Source organism: Littorina saxatilis, linkage group LG12 (assembly GCF_037325665.1).
Source record: "Littorina saxatilis isolate snail1 linkage group LG12, US_GU_Lsax_2.0, whole genome shotgun sequence".
NCBI classification, from domain to species: domain Eukaryota; kingdom Metazoa; phylum Mollusca; class Gastropoda; order Littorinimorpha; family Littorinidae; genus Littorina; species Littorina saxatilis.
In genome coordinates this window covers 43,914,013-43,932,278 of record NC_090256.1, presented here as the reverse complement: position 1 = coordinate 43,932,278, position 18,266 = coordinate 43,914,013, and the positions used below count along the sequence as shown (strand labels likewise).

At 44.0% G+C, this 18,266-nt stretch overlaps 1 protein-coding gene across 6 annotated transcripts in view; it reads left to right on the top strand.

The window, feature by feature from the left end:
• LOC138982022 (dynein heavy chain domain-containing protein 1-like) overlaps window positions 1-18,266 on the top strand; it is a 179,827-nt gene that overhangs the window by 150,878 nt on the left and 10,683 nt on the right. For all 6 annotated transcript variants that reach the window (XM_070355231.1, XM_070355232.1, XM_070355233.1 and 3 more), the window contains 10 exons: window positions 579-680; window positions 1,371-1,469; window positions 2,000-2,165; window positions 4,993-5,207; window positions 5,679-5,859; window positions 7,556-7,680; window positions 9,235-9,522; window positions 11,167-11,336; window positions 12,552-12,777; window positions 14,002-14,328. In XM_070355231.1, coding sequence (XP_070211332.1) covers window positions 579-680; window positions 1,371-1,469; window positions 2,000-2,165; window positions 4,993-5,207; window positions 5,679-5,859; window positions 7,556-7,680; window positions 9,235-9,522; window positions 11,167-11,336; window positions 12,552-12,777; window positions 14,002-14,328 — 1,899 coding nt within the window. The remainder of the gene's footprint in view (window positions 1-578; window positions 681-1,370; window positions 1,470-1,999; window positions 2,166-4,992; window positions 5,208-5,678; window positions 5,860-7,555; window positions 7,681-9,234; window positions 9,523-11,166; window positions 11,337-12,551; window positions 12,778-14,001; window positions 14,329-18,266) is intronic.

The following is an 18,266-nucleotide window of genomic DNA, read 5'->3' as shown; positions in this document are numbered from 1 at the left end:
ATTAATTTTTAAGCCTCCAAGCTGAAATGCAATACCAAAGTCCGGCCTTCATCAAAGATTGCTTGGCCAAAATTTCAATCAATTTGATTGAAAAATGAGAGTGTGACAGTGCCGCCTCAACTTTTACAAAAAGCTGGATATGACGTCATCAAAGCGTCTGGGGATATCATACCCAAGAACTCTCATGTAAAATTTCATAAAGATCGGTCCAGTAGTTTACTGTGAATTGCTCTACACACACACGCAGACACACACACACAGACACACACACACACACACACACACACACACACACACACACACACACACACACACACACACACACACACACACATACACCACGACCCTCGTCTCGATTCCCCCTCTATGTTAAAACATTTAGTCAAAACTTGACTAAATGTAAAAAGTAACAGTCTGAGCTGCATGTTGCAGGCTGTGTTTGCCAATTTCAGTGCATGTGTGTGTGTGTGTGTGTGTGTGTGTGTGTGTGTGTGTGTGTGTGTCTGTATCTGTCTCTGAGTATGTACATCACTGGAAGCTCTTTATTATTGTTATTGTTATGATTGTGGTTGTTGCAGGCGTGGATAGACTGCAGCATCCTGGAGTCGCTGCATCACCCGCTGCACGGCCTGTGCAACTCCCTGGTCTCCTACAGCCTGCAGTGGTGCGAGTACTTACAGGTAAGCACCAGGGCCGAGGTGCACGAAGCGAAACTGGGTGCTACCCAACTTGGTGGGAGCCAGCCACGGGGCCTGAAATCAGGTTGAAATCACAACAAATCTCAATTACAACCAATCAGACCCCGCGGCTGGCTCCCACAAAGGAAGGTGGCACCCAGTTTCGCTTCGTGCACCTCGGTCCAGACGTCCGTTTCATGGAGACAAGAATTGGGTGAAGCTAGCCTCTCGTTATACAAGACAGGGAAGATGTGTATGAAACGATTTGGGGGCTACCTCCGCAAGGCAGAGCGCTAGTGGCAAGAAACAAAGGGAAGTAACTGATCAGAAGAGGATACAAATTGTTTGTTTATCAGTCCAATGCTCCTTATTCTCTCAGGTGCCTGGTGACTGGTTATGCATAACTCTCACTTACTGTTGTTGTCTATAATTAGAGTGTTTGCTTCCCTTTGTTATCTAAACCTTGTACACTGAAACCCCTCATTTTTAAGACCTCCAAAAATTGGAAAAAATCAGGTTTTAAATAAGAGGGAGTCTTAAAACGGAGGTAAAGTTACGGAGGTTATGAACAGAAAATCAGAAAAATCAAGGTCTTAAAAAGGGAGAAGTCTTAATTTGGGGTGTGTTAAAAGGGGGTTCCATCATGGTGTGTGTGCATGACTCTCTAATGACGTGTACTGATGTGTCTGGCAGCACCCCATCGCCTTGCTCAACCCGGTGCCTGGCACCAGCCTGCAGGAGCTGTCCATCTTCCAGAAGTGTCTGCTGTGGAAGTTCTGCTGTCCTGACAGGGTGAGTCTGTGTGCTGTTCTGATAAGGTGCTCAGCAATTAACATGGCTGAAAACATATACAACAAGCAACTTTGACCAAGCCTGCAGTTATCGGTAAATGGTTCTGACAGTACGGCTGTAGGGCTTGCACTTTTTTTTCTGTTTTTTGTTTGCTGTGTGTTAGTCAAGAACATTGAATGTGAACTTACTGTTAAAAGGGAAAGAGTACTTGTGCTATCATGCTGGTGTGAATTTGTTGTAGTATAGTTTCCTACAGCTACTTGTTGAGACGTGTATGGTCACTGAAGGCATTGTGTGTGTGTGTGTGTGTGTGTGTGTATGTGTTTGTGTGTGTGTGTGTGTGTGTGTGTGTGTGTGTGTGTGTGTGTGTGTGTTCATGTGTTTGTGTGTGTGTGTGAGTGTGTGTCTGTTCATGTGCGTGTGTGTGTGTGTCCATGTGTTTGTGTGTGTGTGTGAGCGTGCATGCATGTGTGTGTGTGTGTGTATTTCTGTCCATGTGTGTGTGCGCATGCATGCATGTGTGTGTACAGATGGCAGAGCTGACCCAGGCCATCGTGACCTTTGAGCTGGGCAGTGCGGTGTCAGCGGCTGACCACTACAACGTGCGTGACGTGTACCACACGGCTGACCAGTACACACCTGTGGTCTTCATCCTGCCCACAGAGACACAGGGGCCGGCGTGGGACGCCTCTCACGGTGAGTGGACACGGTCCAGTTGTGTGATGGAGAAACGGAGGAAAACTTGATGCAGTGTTGTTCTCACACACAGAAGACAAAAGGCCAGTTAAATTTGAATTTAGAACTCCCCCGAAAGTGGCTTATTGCTGCCTGAATGGCGGGGTAAAAATTGTCATACACGCAAAAACGTGAGTAAACGTGGGAGTTTCAGCCCATGAACGAAGAAGAAGGATTCAGAATATAATATATCGCCAAATAGTCGTGGCAGCAAAAATATTGATGTGTCCAAAGACATCCCACGTGAAAAGCTATCTGACATTTGACCAGCCAGGGGTCAGTGCAATGCATCAGGTCAACAAGGTAGTCGTCACTGACCGAAGACCGTGGCCTGGAAACAACTTTGAGAATGAAAGGAATGAGGCTTGCCATCGTGACATCCTTCTACTCGAAGACAATACGTTTGTTGTGTCTGTTTTTGACTGTCATAATTTGATTTGATAGGCTGTTTTAATTGAGGGATTTTTTTTGTACAGCAAATACCAGAATACCAGAAATCCAATTTTTCTGGACAGTTCAGTTTTATGATGCTTTCTACATGTAAGCAAAGATTTTTCTGTGTTAGTTGAATGGTGACACTTGTTGTTTTGCGCAAGGTTAATCCCAGCGTAATTTGACTTTCAGAATATGGGGAACATGCTGTCACAGGAAACGGTAAAACATGCACACCTAACGTGTTTGTCAAAGTGTTTGATATCTGACCAATAATGGACACGTTTCACTGTTTGCATGGGGTAGGGACACGCTCATTTGTCGGCACCTGTCAGCATGATTGATAATAATATTGCCAACTGATGTGTGAAACAGCATCATGAGTCCCCGTCTCTTACTTTCTACATCTGTATTTCTTTTCATTCCCTTTCATTTCATACGTTTTGCTATTCCATTGCCAGGAGATTTGGGCAGCTTCCTCCCATGGAAAAGCTAGCTAACATCAACTAGAGTCGTGCAACACAGGTGTGTGCATGTTTAGGTGTAATCTGCCATTTGCCTTTCTGGCAGAGGTCTTTTATGGTCCACAGTGGTGACATGGGGTTGGGACATGGATACTGTCTAAGTCTGCACATAAAGTTGACTGATGTCTGGGTTTGAAGTTCAGTACTCCACCAACGAATCAGACCCCTGTATACAGTTTATCATTCAAGTTTTAAGCCTGCTCTTCAATCTAATAAGCTTTCATTGTAATGGTTTTGCTGTGTTGGCAGGGATTTATGTGATGTTTTGTTTTCTTGTGTGACTACTACTACTCTGGTGACTTGTACAATGTGTTTCTACGTGAAGTGCGACATCATGTGATTGTGTGGCATGGATGTGGTGCTGTTGTCATTGCTGCACATTCAGTATCATTTTCATGTTCATGACGGAGGAGATACACTGGAGAAGTTTGTGTGCACGGAGGGTTGCGTTCACCGTTTGCTTTAAAAACATTGTCACTGACTACTGCACATGTCCAACTCAACATGTTTGTTGTGTTTAGAGTGGACACTGTCCAGACCCTCACTGGTAAATCGTTGCGACGTCCCACACATGATGAAGAATGATTGTGGGTATAATGAGAGGTTATGATCTGCGGGCAGTCAGTTGTACTGTCACTTACAGCCAATGTCTCATTGCCGTCAGGTCATTGTGGATTGAACTTACAGCTCTTATTGCTACACATGTTTTCCATCCCGCAGTGGGGCACTGCGGTTATGAAATTAAAGGCCCCTCCTGTTTTTGGAACCGCAGGAGCTTTCTAGTTTGCTGTTAGGTAGATTTTTGGTTCCTCTTTCCTGTCATGCTCTCTTTTTCTTCATGAATTCTTTTCTTTTTTCTGCCTTCTTGCTCATTCACCTGTATTTTTTCCAAAAATCTCTTCTCTTGCCGCTTGTCTCGCGATTCATGTGTGGTTTAATCTGTTAGTGTTCTGATGTAAGTCCAGCAGTAGATAGGTTAAGCCTATTTTAACATACTGGAAACTGGTAATCTTCCAGTAGGTATTAATTTAGTTTTACTAAAGCCTGCTGGGACACAAGTAATGGGTTAGTGCATTTGTAAACAGGAATCGCTTGACAAGTGGCCCCCTTCATCCCCCCCTTCCTCGTCCTGATATGGCTCTGCGTAGTCGGCTGGACGTTAAGCAACAAATAAACAAACAAACAAACACATGTTTTCCAAATGTCAGTGGTCATAATATAGTGTTCTAGATGATCGAACGTGTAGCAAAGACCTGTATGTGTACGTGTAGATATTGCATCACCCGTGACTCACTTTTTTCTCCAATGTTCCAAACGCATACGTTGTTTTGCTACCACCAAGACTGCAGATCTTGGCAAACACGTGACGTAAAAACTAGATTTGATGACGTTACCCGTACACGTTCCCGTACACGTCCTCAAAAGTGCTGCATCTAGATCTTGCTAATGTTGTAGAGTGCCAAGGGCTGCAGTCTTTTGCAAATTGCATAGTCTTTTTAATTTGACTGTGGATTTTTTTCAGCCAGTAAACAATCTTTCACCATTTTTGACAAATACATCTGCACTTTGATTTGAGAAGTTTTTTGTTTTGAGCTTTACAATATACAAGAATATAGAAAGTGTACACTATTGATGTGTTTTGTAGTCAAGTGTACCTCTATGATAAAATAATAACAAGACTTTACAAATTCTTTATTAACGAGGGTACTGGCAACAGGTGCTGTTTAACATCAAGACCTTGCCCACCAGGGGCACTAATCTAACGAAAGACATGAACTTGACTTGTGATGACCTTGACTTGTGATGACCTTGACTTGTGTTGTGTGATGCAGGTCAGCCCTACGTCAGCCCTGTGCACGAGGTCAAGCGTCTGGCGCGAGAGGTCGGCATGGAGGGCAAAGTTCGCATTATCAACTTTGGGGTCAGGTCACAGGGTTCAGAGGTCAGACAGGCCCTGGACGACTGTATTCACAGCGGCAACTGGCTGCTGCTGCAGAACTACCACCTGTCTCACCTGCCCGACCCCCCCTTCTTCACCATGCTCAAGGTACCTACCCTCCGTGTAGCACACACTCCCCCCAAAAAAAGAAAAAGAGAGAAAGTTTGAAATTCCAACACAATGTAGTCAGATTGTGAATTTACCCACATGCTTCTTCTTTTTCTTCTTCGTTCATGGGGTAAAACTCCCACTTTCATTTTGCACCAGTGGATTTTACGTGTATGACCGTTTTTACACCGCCATTTTTGTGTTTTTATAACTTAACCCCGGGAGTGAACTTTCCACATACAACACCATAATCATTGTGGTTACTCACAAGCAGAGTTTTAACGAATTTAAATGGTTTTGTTGCTATACAATGTAACAGGAGAGAAATGGATTACTTTAATCTTTTCTCAGAAATAGTCACTTTTAGTGCTTCTGTGTTGAACAAAAAGCTCATACTAAATAAAGCTTCAACAGCTGACGATTCTGTGCTGCAGTTTGTTTTCACCGTTGGATTTGTCTCCCCCTGTACAGGACCTGGTGTATGCGCGTTGGGTGGAGGAGGATCTGCATCGAGAGAGTTCAGAGGTCAATGACGAGGACCACAGTCTGGTGACAAGGTCGCGACCTTCCACGCATGTGCAACACAGTCGCATCCACCCCACCTTCAGACTGTGGATCACAACCCGTGCTGACGGACACCGCATCATTCCTGGTCAGTGTGTGTGTGAGGATGACAAATCTTGAGCTGTTACCCTGAGGATGTGAAAAAAGTAAAGGTGTCTCCGTTAGGATTCATTCAGGGGATACACTCAGCTGATGACCAGACATAGGTGTATGTGTGTGTGTGTATTCTGCCATAGCTGTGTGTGTGTGTGTATTCTGCCATAGCTGTGTGTGTGTGTGTGTGTGTATTCTGCCATAGCTGTGTGTGTGTGTGTATATTCTGCCATAGCTGTGTGTGTGTATTCTGCCATAGCTGTGTGTGTGTATTCTGCCATAGCTGTGTGTGTGTGTGTATTCTGACATAGCTGTGTGTGTGTATATTCTGACATAGCTGTGTGTGTGTGTGTATATTCTGCCATAGCTGTGTGTGTGTATTCTGCCATAGCTGTGTGTGTGTATTCTGCCATAGCTGTGTGTGTGTATTCTGCCATAGCTGTGTGTGTGTATTCTGCCATAGCTGTGTGTGTGTATTCTGCCATAGCTGTGTGTGTGTATTCTGCCATAGCTGTGTGTGTGTATTCTGCCATAGCTGTGTGTGTGTATTCTGCCATAGCTGTGTGTGTGTATATATTCTGACATAGCTGTGTGTGTGTATATATTCTGCCATAGCTGTGTGTGTGTATATATTCTGACATAGCTGTGTGTGTGTATATATTCTGCCATAGCTGTGTGTGTGTGTATATTCTGACATAGCTGTGTGTGTGTATTCTGCCATAGCTGTGTGTGTGTATTCTGCCATAGCTGTGTGTGTGTATATATTCTGACATAGCTGTGTGTGTGTGTGTGTATTTTGCCATAGCTGTGTGTGTGTATATATTCTGCCATAGCTGTGTGTGTGTGTATATTCTGCCATAGCTGTGTGTGTGTATATATTCTGACATAGCTGTGTGTGTGTGTGTGTATTTTGCCATAGCTGTGTGTGTGTATATATTCTGCCATAGCTGTGTGTGTGTATATATTCTGACATAGCTGTGTGTGTGTGTGTGTATTTTGCCATAGCTGTGTGTGTGTATATATTCTGCCATAGCTGTGTGTGTGTATATATTCTGACATAGCTGTGTGTGTGTATTCTGCCATAGCTGTGTGTGTGTATTCTGCCATAGCTGTGTGTGTGTATATATTCTGACATAGCTGTGTGTGTGTATATATTCTGACATAGCTGTGTGTGTGTATTCTGACATAGCTGTGTGTGTGTGTATTCTGCCATAGCTGTGTGTGTGTGTATATTCTGCCATAGCTGTGTGTGTGTGTATATTCTGACATAGCTGTGTGTGTGTGTATATTCTGACATAGCTGTGTGTGTGTATTCTGACATAGCTGTGTGTGTGTATATATTCTGACATAGCTGTGTGTGTGTGTATATTCTGACATAGCTGTGTGTGTGTATATTCTGACATAGCTGTGTGTGTGTATATTCTGACATAGCTGTGTGTGTGTGTATATTCTGACATAGCTGTGTGTGTGTATATTCTGACATAGCTGTGTGTGTGTATTCTGCCATAGCTGTGTGTGTGTATATATTCTGACATAGCTGTGTGTGTGTGTGTGTATTTTGCCATAGCTGTGTGTGTGTATTCTGCCATAGCTGTGTGTGTGTGTGTATTCTGACATAGCTGTGTGTGTGTATATTCTGACATAGCTGTGTGTGTGTGCGCAAGATGACAAGACATGGTGTGTGTGTGCAGGTATTCTGATCCAGCACGGGCTGCGCGTGACGTGTGAGGCGACGGCCAACCTGCGCAGCACGCTGCAGAAATGTTACCGCTCCACTGCATTCCTGCTGCACAAGTGGCACACCACTGACCACGAGGTACGGCCACCACTGCCCCCCTTGACCGCTGTATGGTCAACTGCTGACATTTCTCTGCTCTGACAAATAAGATGGTGTAACAGCTAGAGTGCCACAATACTCATGTCACGTGTGTAACCGCAGGCAGCCAAAGCTAGGGTGTGGTTAGTTCGAGGCAGAGGGCAGTGAGAGAGTAACAGGCAGAAGCATTGTCAGACCTGTTTACCAGTACGATTTGGGCGTATTTTGTACGCAAAATTATTATCGGTACGCAAATACGCGAGACACGCACAAAATACGCCTTAGAAAAAGTCTAGAATACGTTTTCCGGTGTTGGTGTGCTGATTACGGGATGGTACAACTGATACCGGTTTCGGTCAAAGGGAGATAACCATGACAGCGAGTCTTCAGCTGTGGAAACCTTGTTCAGTTGTTGGCACGTGCGATCGTCTGGACAATCGTGGCAAAATGAAGCGGAAAAATGTGCCAGTTTCGGATGACTGTACCAAATCTAAACAGCAGAAGCAGCAGATTTTCTTGGAGAAATATAAGAAAGAGCCAGGAATTGTGGAGTCTACTATGGGAAAAAGTCATGCACACTGCAAGTATTGTAAATCAGATTTCTCCGTTGCCCATGCTGGGAAATATGACATCGAACGACACGTACTGCAGTTCCAAAACTCACCTGGACAAGGTTGCTGCAAAGAAATCCGCTGAAAGCTGCCAAGGAATTATGAAGTTCATTCCCACAAAGCAAATCCTGCCAGAAGAAAAGGCTGTAGTCCGTGCTGAAGCAATGTTTTTTGAGATGATTGTAAAAATGAACTTGCCACTGTCAACCGCAGATGTTATTTCACGAACTTCATCTTTTCATTATCAATCTGTTTGGAAGACACTGGTTATAATGCTATAAACTGACAGGTAAATAAAATTGTTTTATCCCTGTTGTATTGGAAGGAGTTAAATTCTGAAGGTGTTCACAAGACATGCTATTCTTACACAAACACGTTTGCACCCACGCGTACATTTTCCCTAGCCCACATGGCTTTGCTTGCAAAGTACACCAACTTTTTGAAAAATACACTCAACTTTTTGGGAAAGTACTCTTGCCTCGGGTTTAGGGTAAACAGGTCTGCATTGTACTCGGACCCTTTTATGCTCTGAAATCAGCGTATGGCTGACTAAATGGGGGGTAAAAACGGTCATACACGTACAAACCCATTCGTGCAAAAATACGAGTGATCGTGGGAGTTTCGGCCTATTAACGTACATGTACTGTATTTGTGGGAAGGCAAGAGACTTTGCTTTGACTGTGTGAGAGTGCAGTTGTGATGTGACAATGAATCCTAATTGTGGTGTGACGTGACAATGAATCCTAATTGTGGTGTGACGTGACAATGAATCCTAATTGTGGTGTGACGTGACAATGAATCCTAATTGTGGTGTGACGTGACAATGAATCCTAATTGTGGTGTGACGTGACAATGAATCCTAATTGTGGTGTGACGTGACAATGAATCCTAATTGTGGTGTGACGTGACAATGAATCCTAATTAAGCGTGTTGTATGTTGCAGTCTGTGGAGCGGGTGAGTCGCGTCATGCCGCTGGCCTTGCTTCACGCCCTGTTGCTGCAGCAGTCTTACTACGGCCGCTTCGCCTTCGTGCACCCCCATTACTGGACGCTGAGTGACCTTGCCACTGCCGTCGAGGTCTTCCGGCTTCTGGTGCAGCCCATGCCGTCCTATGATGCAACAGACCTCATCGCCAGCATCTACTCCCATCACTGTGCCGACTCCACAGATGCTAAGGTGGTGCACGCCATTGTCCACGACCTTGCCCTTCAGGCTGCCCGACCCACACAGGTATGTCGTGCAGGGTTCGACACTAGCGGGGGCGGAACGCCCCAGAGTCATGTGTTCCGCCCCAAACATTGCTGAAGCTTGGGGCCCACTCCGCCCCAGGATAAATTCCAACAATGAAAAACCGAAAATTCTAATGCCAGAGCCAATCACTAAAAATCGCCAGTCAAAGTCGTCACTGAAATTTGCGTTACGATCAATGCCGCAGTCAAGAAAAGAAAACATTGAAATCGTCGAAGGACAATGCCGCAAGGGAAATAACTCCCAGATTGCGCTCTTTAGCGTGAGAGATAAGTATCGCCTTCAAATGCCAAACGCAAAATGTGGCGACACATCCCTCGTGTAAAAAGACATGGAAATGAAGATTCAAGATGAAGAACAGGGTGGAGAGAAACAAAAAAAGGAGACCGATGCAGCCAAAAGCGCGAAGCGCTGTCGTAATTTCAATGTCAAATGGTTGAAAGAATTTCCCTGGCTTCAGTACGATGAAGAAAAACAGACAATGCATTGCCGCACGTGAATACTGAGAGTGGGCCCCAGATTTTTGTTTTCCGCCCCAGCAATTTCCATCTCTGGGGCCAGTGTGGCCCCAGGCCAAATAAGTTAGTGTCGACCCCTGTCGTGTTAAGAATGGACACTGTCCATTCTACATTACCTGGCCAGACCAACACAGGTATCTTGTGTTTAGAGTGGACATTGTCCATTGTGGGGTAACACCGTCATTGTTTTACAGAGTTTGAACTTTCCACTTTTACTGTTTTCTCAGCATTATGGTTGCTCAGTAGAGTGTCTGGACTTGAATTAGGGAAAGCATTTTGTCTGTTATTTCTCCACGCAGTATTAGTACCACCACTAACTGACCTCTAACCTCTTCCCATGGTCTGGTACCATAAAACAAGAGTACATGATGCACTCTACACTTGCCAGCACAGCTGCATCCTTATGCTAATCAGCTTCACTCTGTACCAAGCTCTGTTACTGTATGCTGCTTATATCTTATGCTCTATACTTTAATGAATAAACTTAGTGATAGACATTCGTTTGATGTTATACTGTTGTGGCTGAGAGTGTGACCCTACGATAGCCTCTGAATACAAACACCAAACACCATATTATTACAAGTACTGTATCTTTGCTGCCTGAAACAGATGGTACTGTGAATGTGCGGCAACTTTAGAGCTAAATGTGGAAATGTTGTGTTGAAAACTAGGCTAAACACCAACTGGCTATTTGGTCTGCCTTTATATGTTAGGCCAAACAAAGATATATGTTGGTTCAGGGTAACGTGACCTAAAAAATAGAGTCGGAAGGTCGGCTTTTTTAAAAAATGTATTTTACTTTTAAATTTTTTTAAATGTAGTCGATTTTAAAGGAGGTTACTTCCCTTAGTCTTCGTATGGTTCACAAAATGTGCCAAAAGTTTTAGGGTCGGCAGGAAAAAATAGGGTCGGTCGGGTTACCCTTAACCAACAAAATATTTTTGTTTGGCCTTACTCACTTTTATAGGTTAGCTGCCACACACAAAACACAAACACATGCACAGTCTCAAACCCCAATCGTTTTGTTCAGATATGCAATACGCACATGTATATCCTGTGATGTCAGACAGACAGACATAGTGTGACCATGCAGTCCCCTTCATTGCAGGATGGTGGCAGCAGCAGCAGCGGTGTGGCTCAGTTGCTACACAAACTGGTGCAAGCTGCACAGCAACAACGCTCGCTGAAACGCACCCTGGACGTCATCGAGGACGTGTCTGCACGCGCCTTCTCCCTGCCCGCCAAGGCCCAGGATGAGCTGGTTGCATGCAAGAGCAGGTCAGTTGCTGGGTAGACTGTGTGATGCTTCACTCGGTCTGTGGTTATCAACTAATACTTTACTTTACACATTTACAGTCAGTTGCTGGGATAGACTGTGAAGCTTCACATACTACAGTTTTGGTCTTTGGTTATCAATGAAGACTTTACACATTTACAGCCTGTTCAAAGAATGTAAGTGCGTAACATCAGGTTTATTAATAGACCAAGACTGTATTGTTGTAGGACGGGTGCAATTGGTCTAGTGGATAAGACGCCGGCCTCCCAAGCCGAAGGTTGTGGGTTCGAATCCTGGAGATTTTTTCGATTTCCCAGGTTAACTTATAATATGTGCAGACCTGCTAGTGCCTTATATCCCTCTTTGTGTGGTCACGCAAACACAAGACCAAATGCGCACTGAAAAGAGCCTGTAATCCATGTCAGAGTTCAATAGGTTATAGAAACAAAAATACCAAGCATGCATCCCCTTAAAGGACTAGGAGCGTATGGCTGCCTAAATGGCGGGGTAAAGACGGTCGTACACGTAAAAACACACAAGCGTATGTGGGAGTTTCAGCCCATGAACGCAGAAGAAGAAGAAAGCAGTATTGTTGTTGCTTTTGTGACAAATAAGTTTTTGTGTGAACAGTAACATTGTGGTGTATGACAAGCAGTAACGCTCAATGTTTGTATGACAAGCAGTAACGCTCAGTGTGTGTATGACAAGCAGTAACGCTCAATGTTTGTATGACAAGCAGTAACGCTCAATATGTGTATGACAAGCAGTAACGCTCAATGTTTGTATGACAAGCAGTAACGCTCATTGTTTGTATGACAAGCAGTAACGCTCATTGTTTGTATGACAAGCAGTAACGCTCAATGTTTGTATGACAAGCAGTAACGCTCATTGTTTGTATGACAAGCAGTAACGCTCAATGTTTGTATGACAAGCAGTAACGCTCATTGTTTGTATGACAAGCAGTAACGCTCATTGTTTGTATGACAAGCAGTAACGCTCAATGTTTGTATGACAAGCAGTAACGCTCAATGTTTGTATGACAAGCAGTAACGCTCATTGTTTGTATGACAAGCAGTAACGCTCAATGTTTGTATGACAAGCAGTAACGCTCAGTGTGTGTATGACAAGCAGTAACGCTCAATGTTTGTATGACAAGCAGTAACGCTCAATATGTGTATGACAAGCAGTAACGGTGAATGTGTGTTGCTTGGCGACAGGATCATCCTGGGTGACATGGTGCAGGTGACCGGTGCCCCAGAGCTGTTGCTGCAGTTCCAGCGGTCAGGCCAGCCGGTGCTGGTGGAGCCCCACGTGGCGGTGCCTCAGCTGCTGGGCCTGGTGTCGGGCAGCCCTCGCCCGGCTCTGTCCACCACCCACCACATCATGCCGCTCGACACATTCCTACACGCAGAGCTGCAAGGATACCGCCGTCTGCTGGACATGGTCAGTGCTGGACACTCCCTGTACAGTGGAACCCATCTTTTAAGACTCCCCAAATTTAAGACTCCTTCCCTTTTAGGAACCTGTTTTCTAAGATTTTATGTTGACAACCTGTGTAAATTTACTCTCATATCAAGACTCCTTCCTTTTTAAGACCTGATTTTTCGGTGATTTTTGGAGGTCTTACAAGGGAGGGGGGGGAGGTTACACTTTATTGTTTTTGTACAGTCTTGAAAAAAGGGGAAGGGGGGGGGGGGGGGTGAGCACTTAACAGAAGAGGTCACATGAAAAGTTGGCGGGGGATAATGTCATTGTTGTTCTTGTTGCGGCTCATGGTTTTTTTTCGGAGAAAAAGTTTAGCAGCTAAGAGAGCGTTGATTGAGTAATCTAAAGTAAACATTTCTTTGAGGGCTGTATGCATATTTGGAAATTGCAACAGTACATGACTGTAATGAAATATTCTGTTTTATTATATTTTTTTTATTAGGAAATATTGTTTTTATAGATGCTGGGATTTATCTGATATTGTGTCGTGATCATGACGTGTCCTTTCAGGTTTTGTGTGAAATCCCATTGCTTTGAGCGGTGTGAATAACCTACTTTCTTGGCATCAGTGTCAAATTTCATGCATAAAACTATCAAAATTGTGTCTCACCTTTATGTGTCATAAAATAGCATCTGCCATGTCAGTCACTCAGAACATGTGTACTATGGATGTATACAACTCTCCTGTGTTCACTTTCAAGTGAATAACTATCGTTCTGATATCATTTTAAAGTGAAGCTAAAGAAACCTGGTATCGGCACTGCTGTGCATCTCCTATGATCTCAATGGTATCAAGGCACGGGTCATAGAGATCAATTTAGATCTAGATCTATTTCCGGTTGTGTTATTTTCCTTCCACCATTCCTCGATGGAAAAGAGTTCGTGTTGTTTTTGTTTTAATTTTTGTCTTTGTCGTTGATCATTGTATACACAAATTACACAAACGTCATCTTGTGAGGGACCAAAAAATATTGAAACTCTCGGATGATTTTTTTTGTGTGGTATCAACCTCGACCTACGGTCTCGGTTGATACCACAAAAAAATCATCCTCGAGTTTCAATATTTTTCGGTCCCTCACTCGATGACGTGTAATCTCTATATCTAGCATATGTAGGTACCCCTCTTTTCAATGATATCTGCTGTAGTGTTTTCATGAAACAATTTTCTGTTTTGTTTGACAGATCCACACTGACCTGAGCCTCCTGCAGCGAAGTCTTCGTGGCGAGATCTCCTTGACCCCTGACCTTCAGACCGTGCTGGACAGAGTGTGTGCGGATGAAATCCCAGTGGCTTGGCTGCGAGAAACATTCATGCCGTGCAAGAGCGTGCGCCAGTGGCTGGCATCTCTGGAAGACAAGGTGCGATATGTTCAGGACGCTTGCCTCAGTCAGCCCCCGACCCTGTGGCTGCCGGCTTTCCTACGGCCTGACCGCCTGTTCCCGGCGGTGGTGCAGACGTACGCCAAGCAGAACTTCCAGGACGTGGCGGACATCATGCTGACCTTCGAGGTGAGGAACACACTGTGCCCAGTGCTTGCTGGGCCGGCTTTTTACAGTACAGGGGAGCCCCCATTTTGAAAACATACGACAGCGATTGACCCAAAACATTGCCTTTGCTAATATTTTGTTAATATTTCGTCTCTGATATTTTCAGAATGTGTTGAAACAAATGTGAAAAAAAATAAAGAAATCTACCGGACAGACTTTATGATACATATTTTTGAATATGGTGACATGCCAAGAATCATATAAACAAGGGTTGAATAAATGAATGGGGTATCTGAACGATCAATTACAATCGCACTGTATATCCTGAGATGTATATCGCTGTTGTATGTTTTTAAGACCCCGATTGAAGACTCCCTCCTTTTTTAAGACCTTGCTTTTTCAGATTCTCTGTTCATAAGCTCTGTAACTTTACCTTCATTTTCAGATTTTCTGTTCATAAGCTCTGTAACTTTACCTTCATTTTCAGATTTTCTGTTCATAAGCTCTGTAACTTTACCTTCATTTTAAGACTCCTCCTTTTTTAAGACCTGGTTTTTCTTCAGATTTGTGGAGGTCTTAAAAGGGAGGGTACGAGACGAGGAGGGTGGTGTTTATGTGTGTGTAGAGCAAGTCCCAGAAAACTACTGGACAGATCTTCATCTTTAGTTCAGTTGTGATATTTAGGCCGACAGATTGACTAAATGTTTTGATATGGCTTTACGCAACTTGGTTTTATCAGCAAGATCATCATTTCAGCCAATCAGTGAAAAAGACCTTAAATCCATTATTCTGAAGTCCAAACCAACAACTTGTCCACTTGATGCCATAGCCACACCACTGCTTTTTGAGAATCTTGATGTGTTGTTGCCAACTCTTACTCAAATTGTCAATGATAGCCTGTTATCTGGTGTTTTTCCATCATTGTTCAAAACTGCACTTGTCAAACCACTTCTCAAAAAACCTAGTCTTGATGTCAATATTTTGAAGAATTATCGTCCTGTATCTAATTTATCATTCTTGTCCAAAGTTTTTGAAAAGGTAGTTTTGAAGCAGCTGTTGTCATATTTGAACACCCATGATTTGATCTCGCACTCTCAGTCCGCTTATCGCCCTTCTCATTGTACTGAAACAGCCCTACTTAAAGTAATCAGTGACATTCTGTCTGCTCTGGATGGTGGTGATGTGTCAGTGCTTACCCTACTTGACCTTTCTGCAGCGTTCGACACGATTGACCATGTCACGCTTCTCCATAGACTTCAGACTCTACGGCATATCCGGTCCACTGCTAGCATGGCTTGAGTCCTATCTCATTGGCAGGACTCAGGCTGTGCTTGTCGATGGCCAGATGTCTGCTCCAGCCCCACTTTCTTTCGGCGTTCCTCAAGGTTCAGTACTCGGTCCCATCCTTTTCATCATGTACACTAAGCCCCTCTCCACACTGATTCAAAACCATTCTGTTTTAAATCAGTCTTTTGCTGATGACACCCAGCTGTATAAACCCAGTCCCCCTGCAGAGACACATTCCGCCATCCAGACCATTCAGACATGCATCACTGATGTTAAATCTTGGATGGTCGATAACAAACTCAAGCTGAATGATGATAAGACTGAAGTCTTACTGTGCAAAAAGAAGAACACTACATTTCCCTCTCCCCAACCTGTTTCTGTTCAAATAGGCAATACCGACATTCTTTTCTCACCATCAGCTAGAAACCTTAGATTCACCCTTTCATCTGACATGATCCTTAACAAACATATATCTTTAGTCTGTAGAGCAGCTTATTTTGAGCTTCGTAAGATCAGCACCATTCGCCACACACTCTCCTCTCAAACAACTAACACTCTTGTCTGTGCCTTTGTTCTTTCTAAACTTGACTACTGCAACTCTCTTCTCTCTGGCTGTCCTCTGTACCTCCTGCATAAACTACAAAAAGTCCAAAACTCGGCAGCACGCCTCATTCTCAAAGCACGAAAACGAGATCACGCAACACCACTTCTTCACACACTGCACTGGTTACCTATTCAAGCCCGCATTGACTACAAACTGTCCACCCTCTGCTTTAACTTCTTTTCTGGCTCGTCTCCTGCTTACTTCTCTGAACTCCTCACCGTCTATTCTCCAGCAAGACAACTCCGTGCCTCTTCTGACTGTCGCATCCTTACCATTCCACACACCAAAACCAAAACATACGGACAATGCACTTTTACTTTCTGCGCACCCACACATTGGAATTCTCTCCCCTTTCACATCCGCCACTCTCAGTCACCCGAAGCATTCAAACGAGCACTTAAAACGCACCTCTTCAAGAAATACAACCCCTGATTTTGTTTTCTCAGTCCATCAGTAGGCTACATGTAGTGTATTTGTTGTTTTAGTGATTATGTATATAAACATCTAGGACTGTTTTCAGCATTGTTGATAACATGTTCTGTTTGATTAAGGGTATTCAGCTGGTATTTCCTTGTTTTTTACTACCTATTTTATTCATGATTTTATTACTTAGTTAGTGGAAGAATCTTTTGTAATGTATGTGTGATGGTGTATGCTTTTAATTAAGCGTTGTTGACTATGAATGTAGATGTAAATGCTTGTATAACTGTGTTTTAATTTTAAATGTGTCAAGCGCAAAGAGCATAATTGTAAAGTTATGATGTTGCGCTATATGAATGCTCATTTATTATTATTATTATTATTATTAAGACAATCTTATATGGTTTATAGTGTTCTTTCCACAGGCTTGACTTGATAGTAGAGAGCAGTGGTTCTCGTTCTGTTCTCCGCTCTGTGTGTCTGTGTGCGTGCATGTGACTTTTATGAAGAACTTTCAGCAAGGCACAAAAGAAATTGAAACATGCATTCAGGGAGATGACCCTGGTTGGACATTGTTTATTCTCCTGAATAAAGGGTGGTCTCCCTTGCAAATGCCACAGGAGATCCCATCCACAGGCACACAAACCATCCAGCTGCAAAGACACAGAGGAAGGTCACTTGTGTGTTTTCTAGCTTCCAGAAGAGGCCATTAAATTGCCTTTTGAATTGGCAAAGTTTGTTCCCACAATCACCCCCCCCCCCCTCCCCCAAACACAAGTGGTGCCTAGGTGGCCCCTGGACCCCGCCAGCTTTATAGAGATTTACTGTTCTGTAACCTGGTATTTCCATTGTGTGTCTGTGTATGTGTGTGTGTGTTGGTGTGTGTGTGTGTTAGTGTGTGTTTGTTAGTGTGTGTGTATGTGTGTGTGTTTGTAAGTGTGTGTGTGGTGTGTGGTGTGGTGTGTGTGTGTGTGTGTGTGTGTGTGTGTGTGCGTGCGTGTGCTTGCCTGCCTGCCTGCCTGCGTGTGAACATCATTCATGTAACTGCATTTGGGCAATTCTGAAGAATGTTTATGTGTGCCGAAGATACATAGGCAGTCAGACCCTGTGTTGTTGTACAGCCACAGGGCCGGGGGCCACCAGGCGAATCGGAGTCAAGTGTCACAAATGATCTACAGGTGTATGATTGATTTCAGTGTTTCTTGTCTGGTGCTGTAACCTGTTGGCATGGGCGTGTAACTTGTCTGGTGCTGTAACCTGTTGGCATGGGCGTGTAACTTGTCTGGTGCTGTAACCTGTTGGCATGGGCGTGTAACTTGTCTGGTGCTGTAACCTGTTGGCATGGGCGTGTAACTTGTCTGGTGCTGTAACCTGTTGGCATGGGCGTGTAACTTTTCTGGTGCTGTAACCTGTTGGCATGGGAGTGTAACTTGTCTGGTGCTGTAACCTGTTGGCATGGGCGTGTAACTTGTCTGGTGCTGTAACCTGTTGGCATGGGCGTGTAACTTGTCTGGTGCTGTAACCTGTTGGCATGGGCGTGTAAAGGCGGTCCTTAGTTGACCCCAAAGTCGAAAACTCAGTGCTAAAACTTGATGCGGCAAGCTTGGCGAAGTATACTTGGCGTAATCAACTTGGCCCAGTGAAGGAC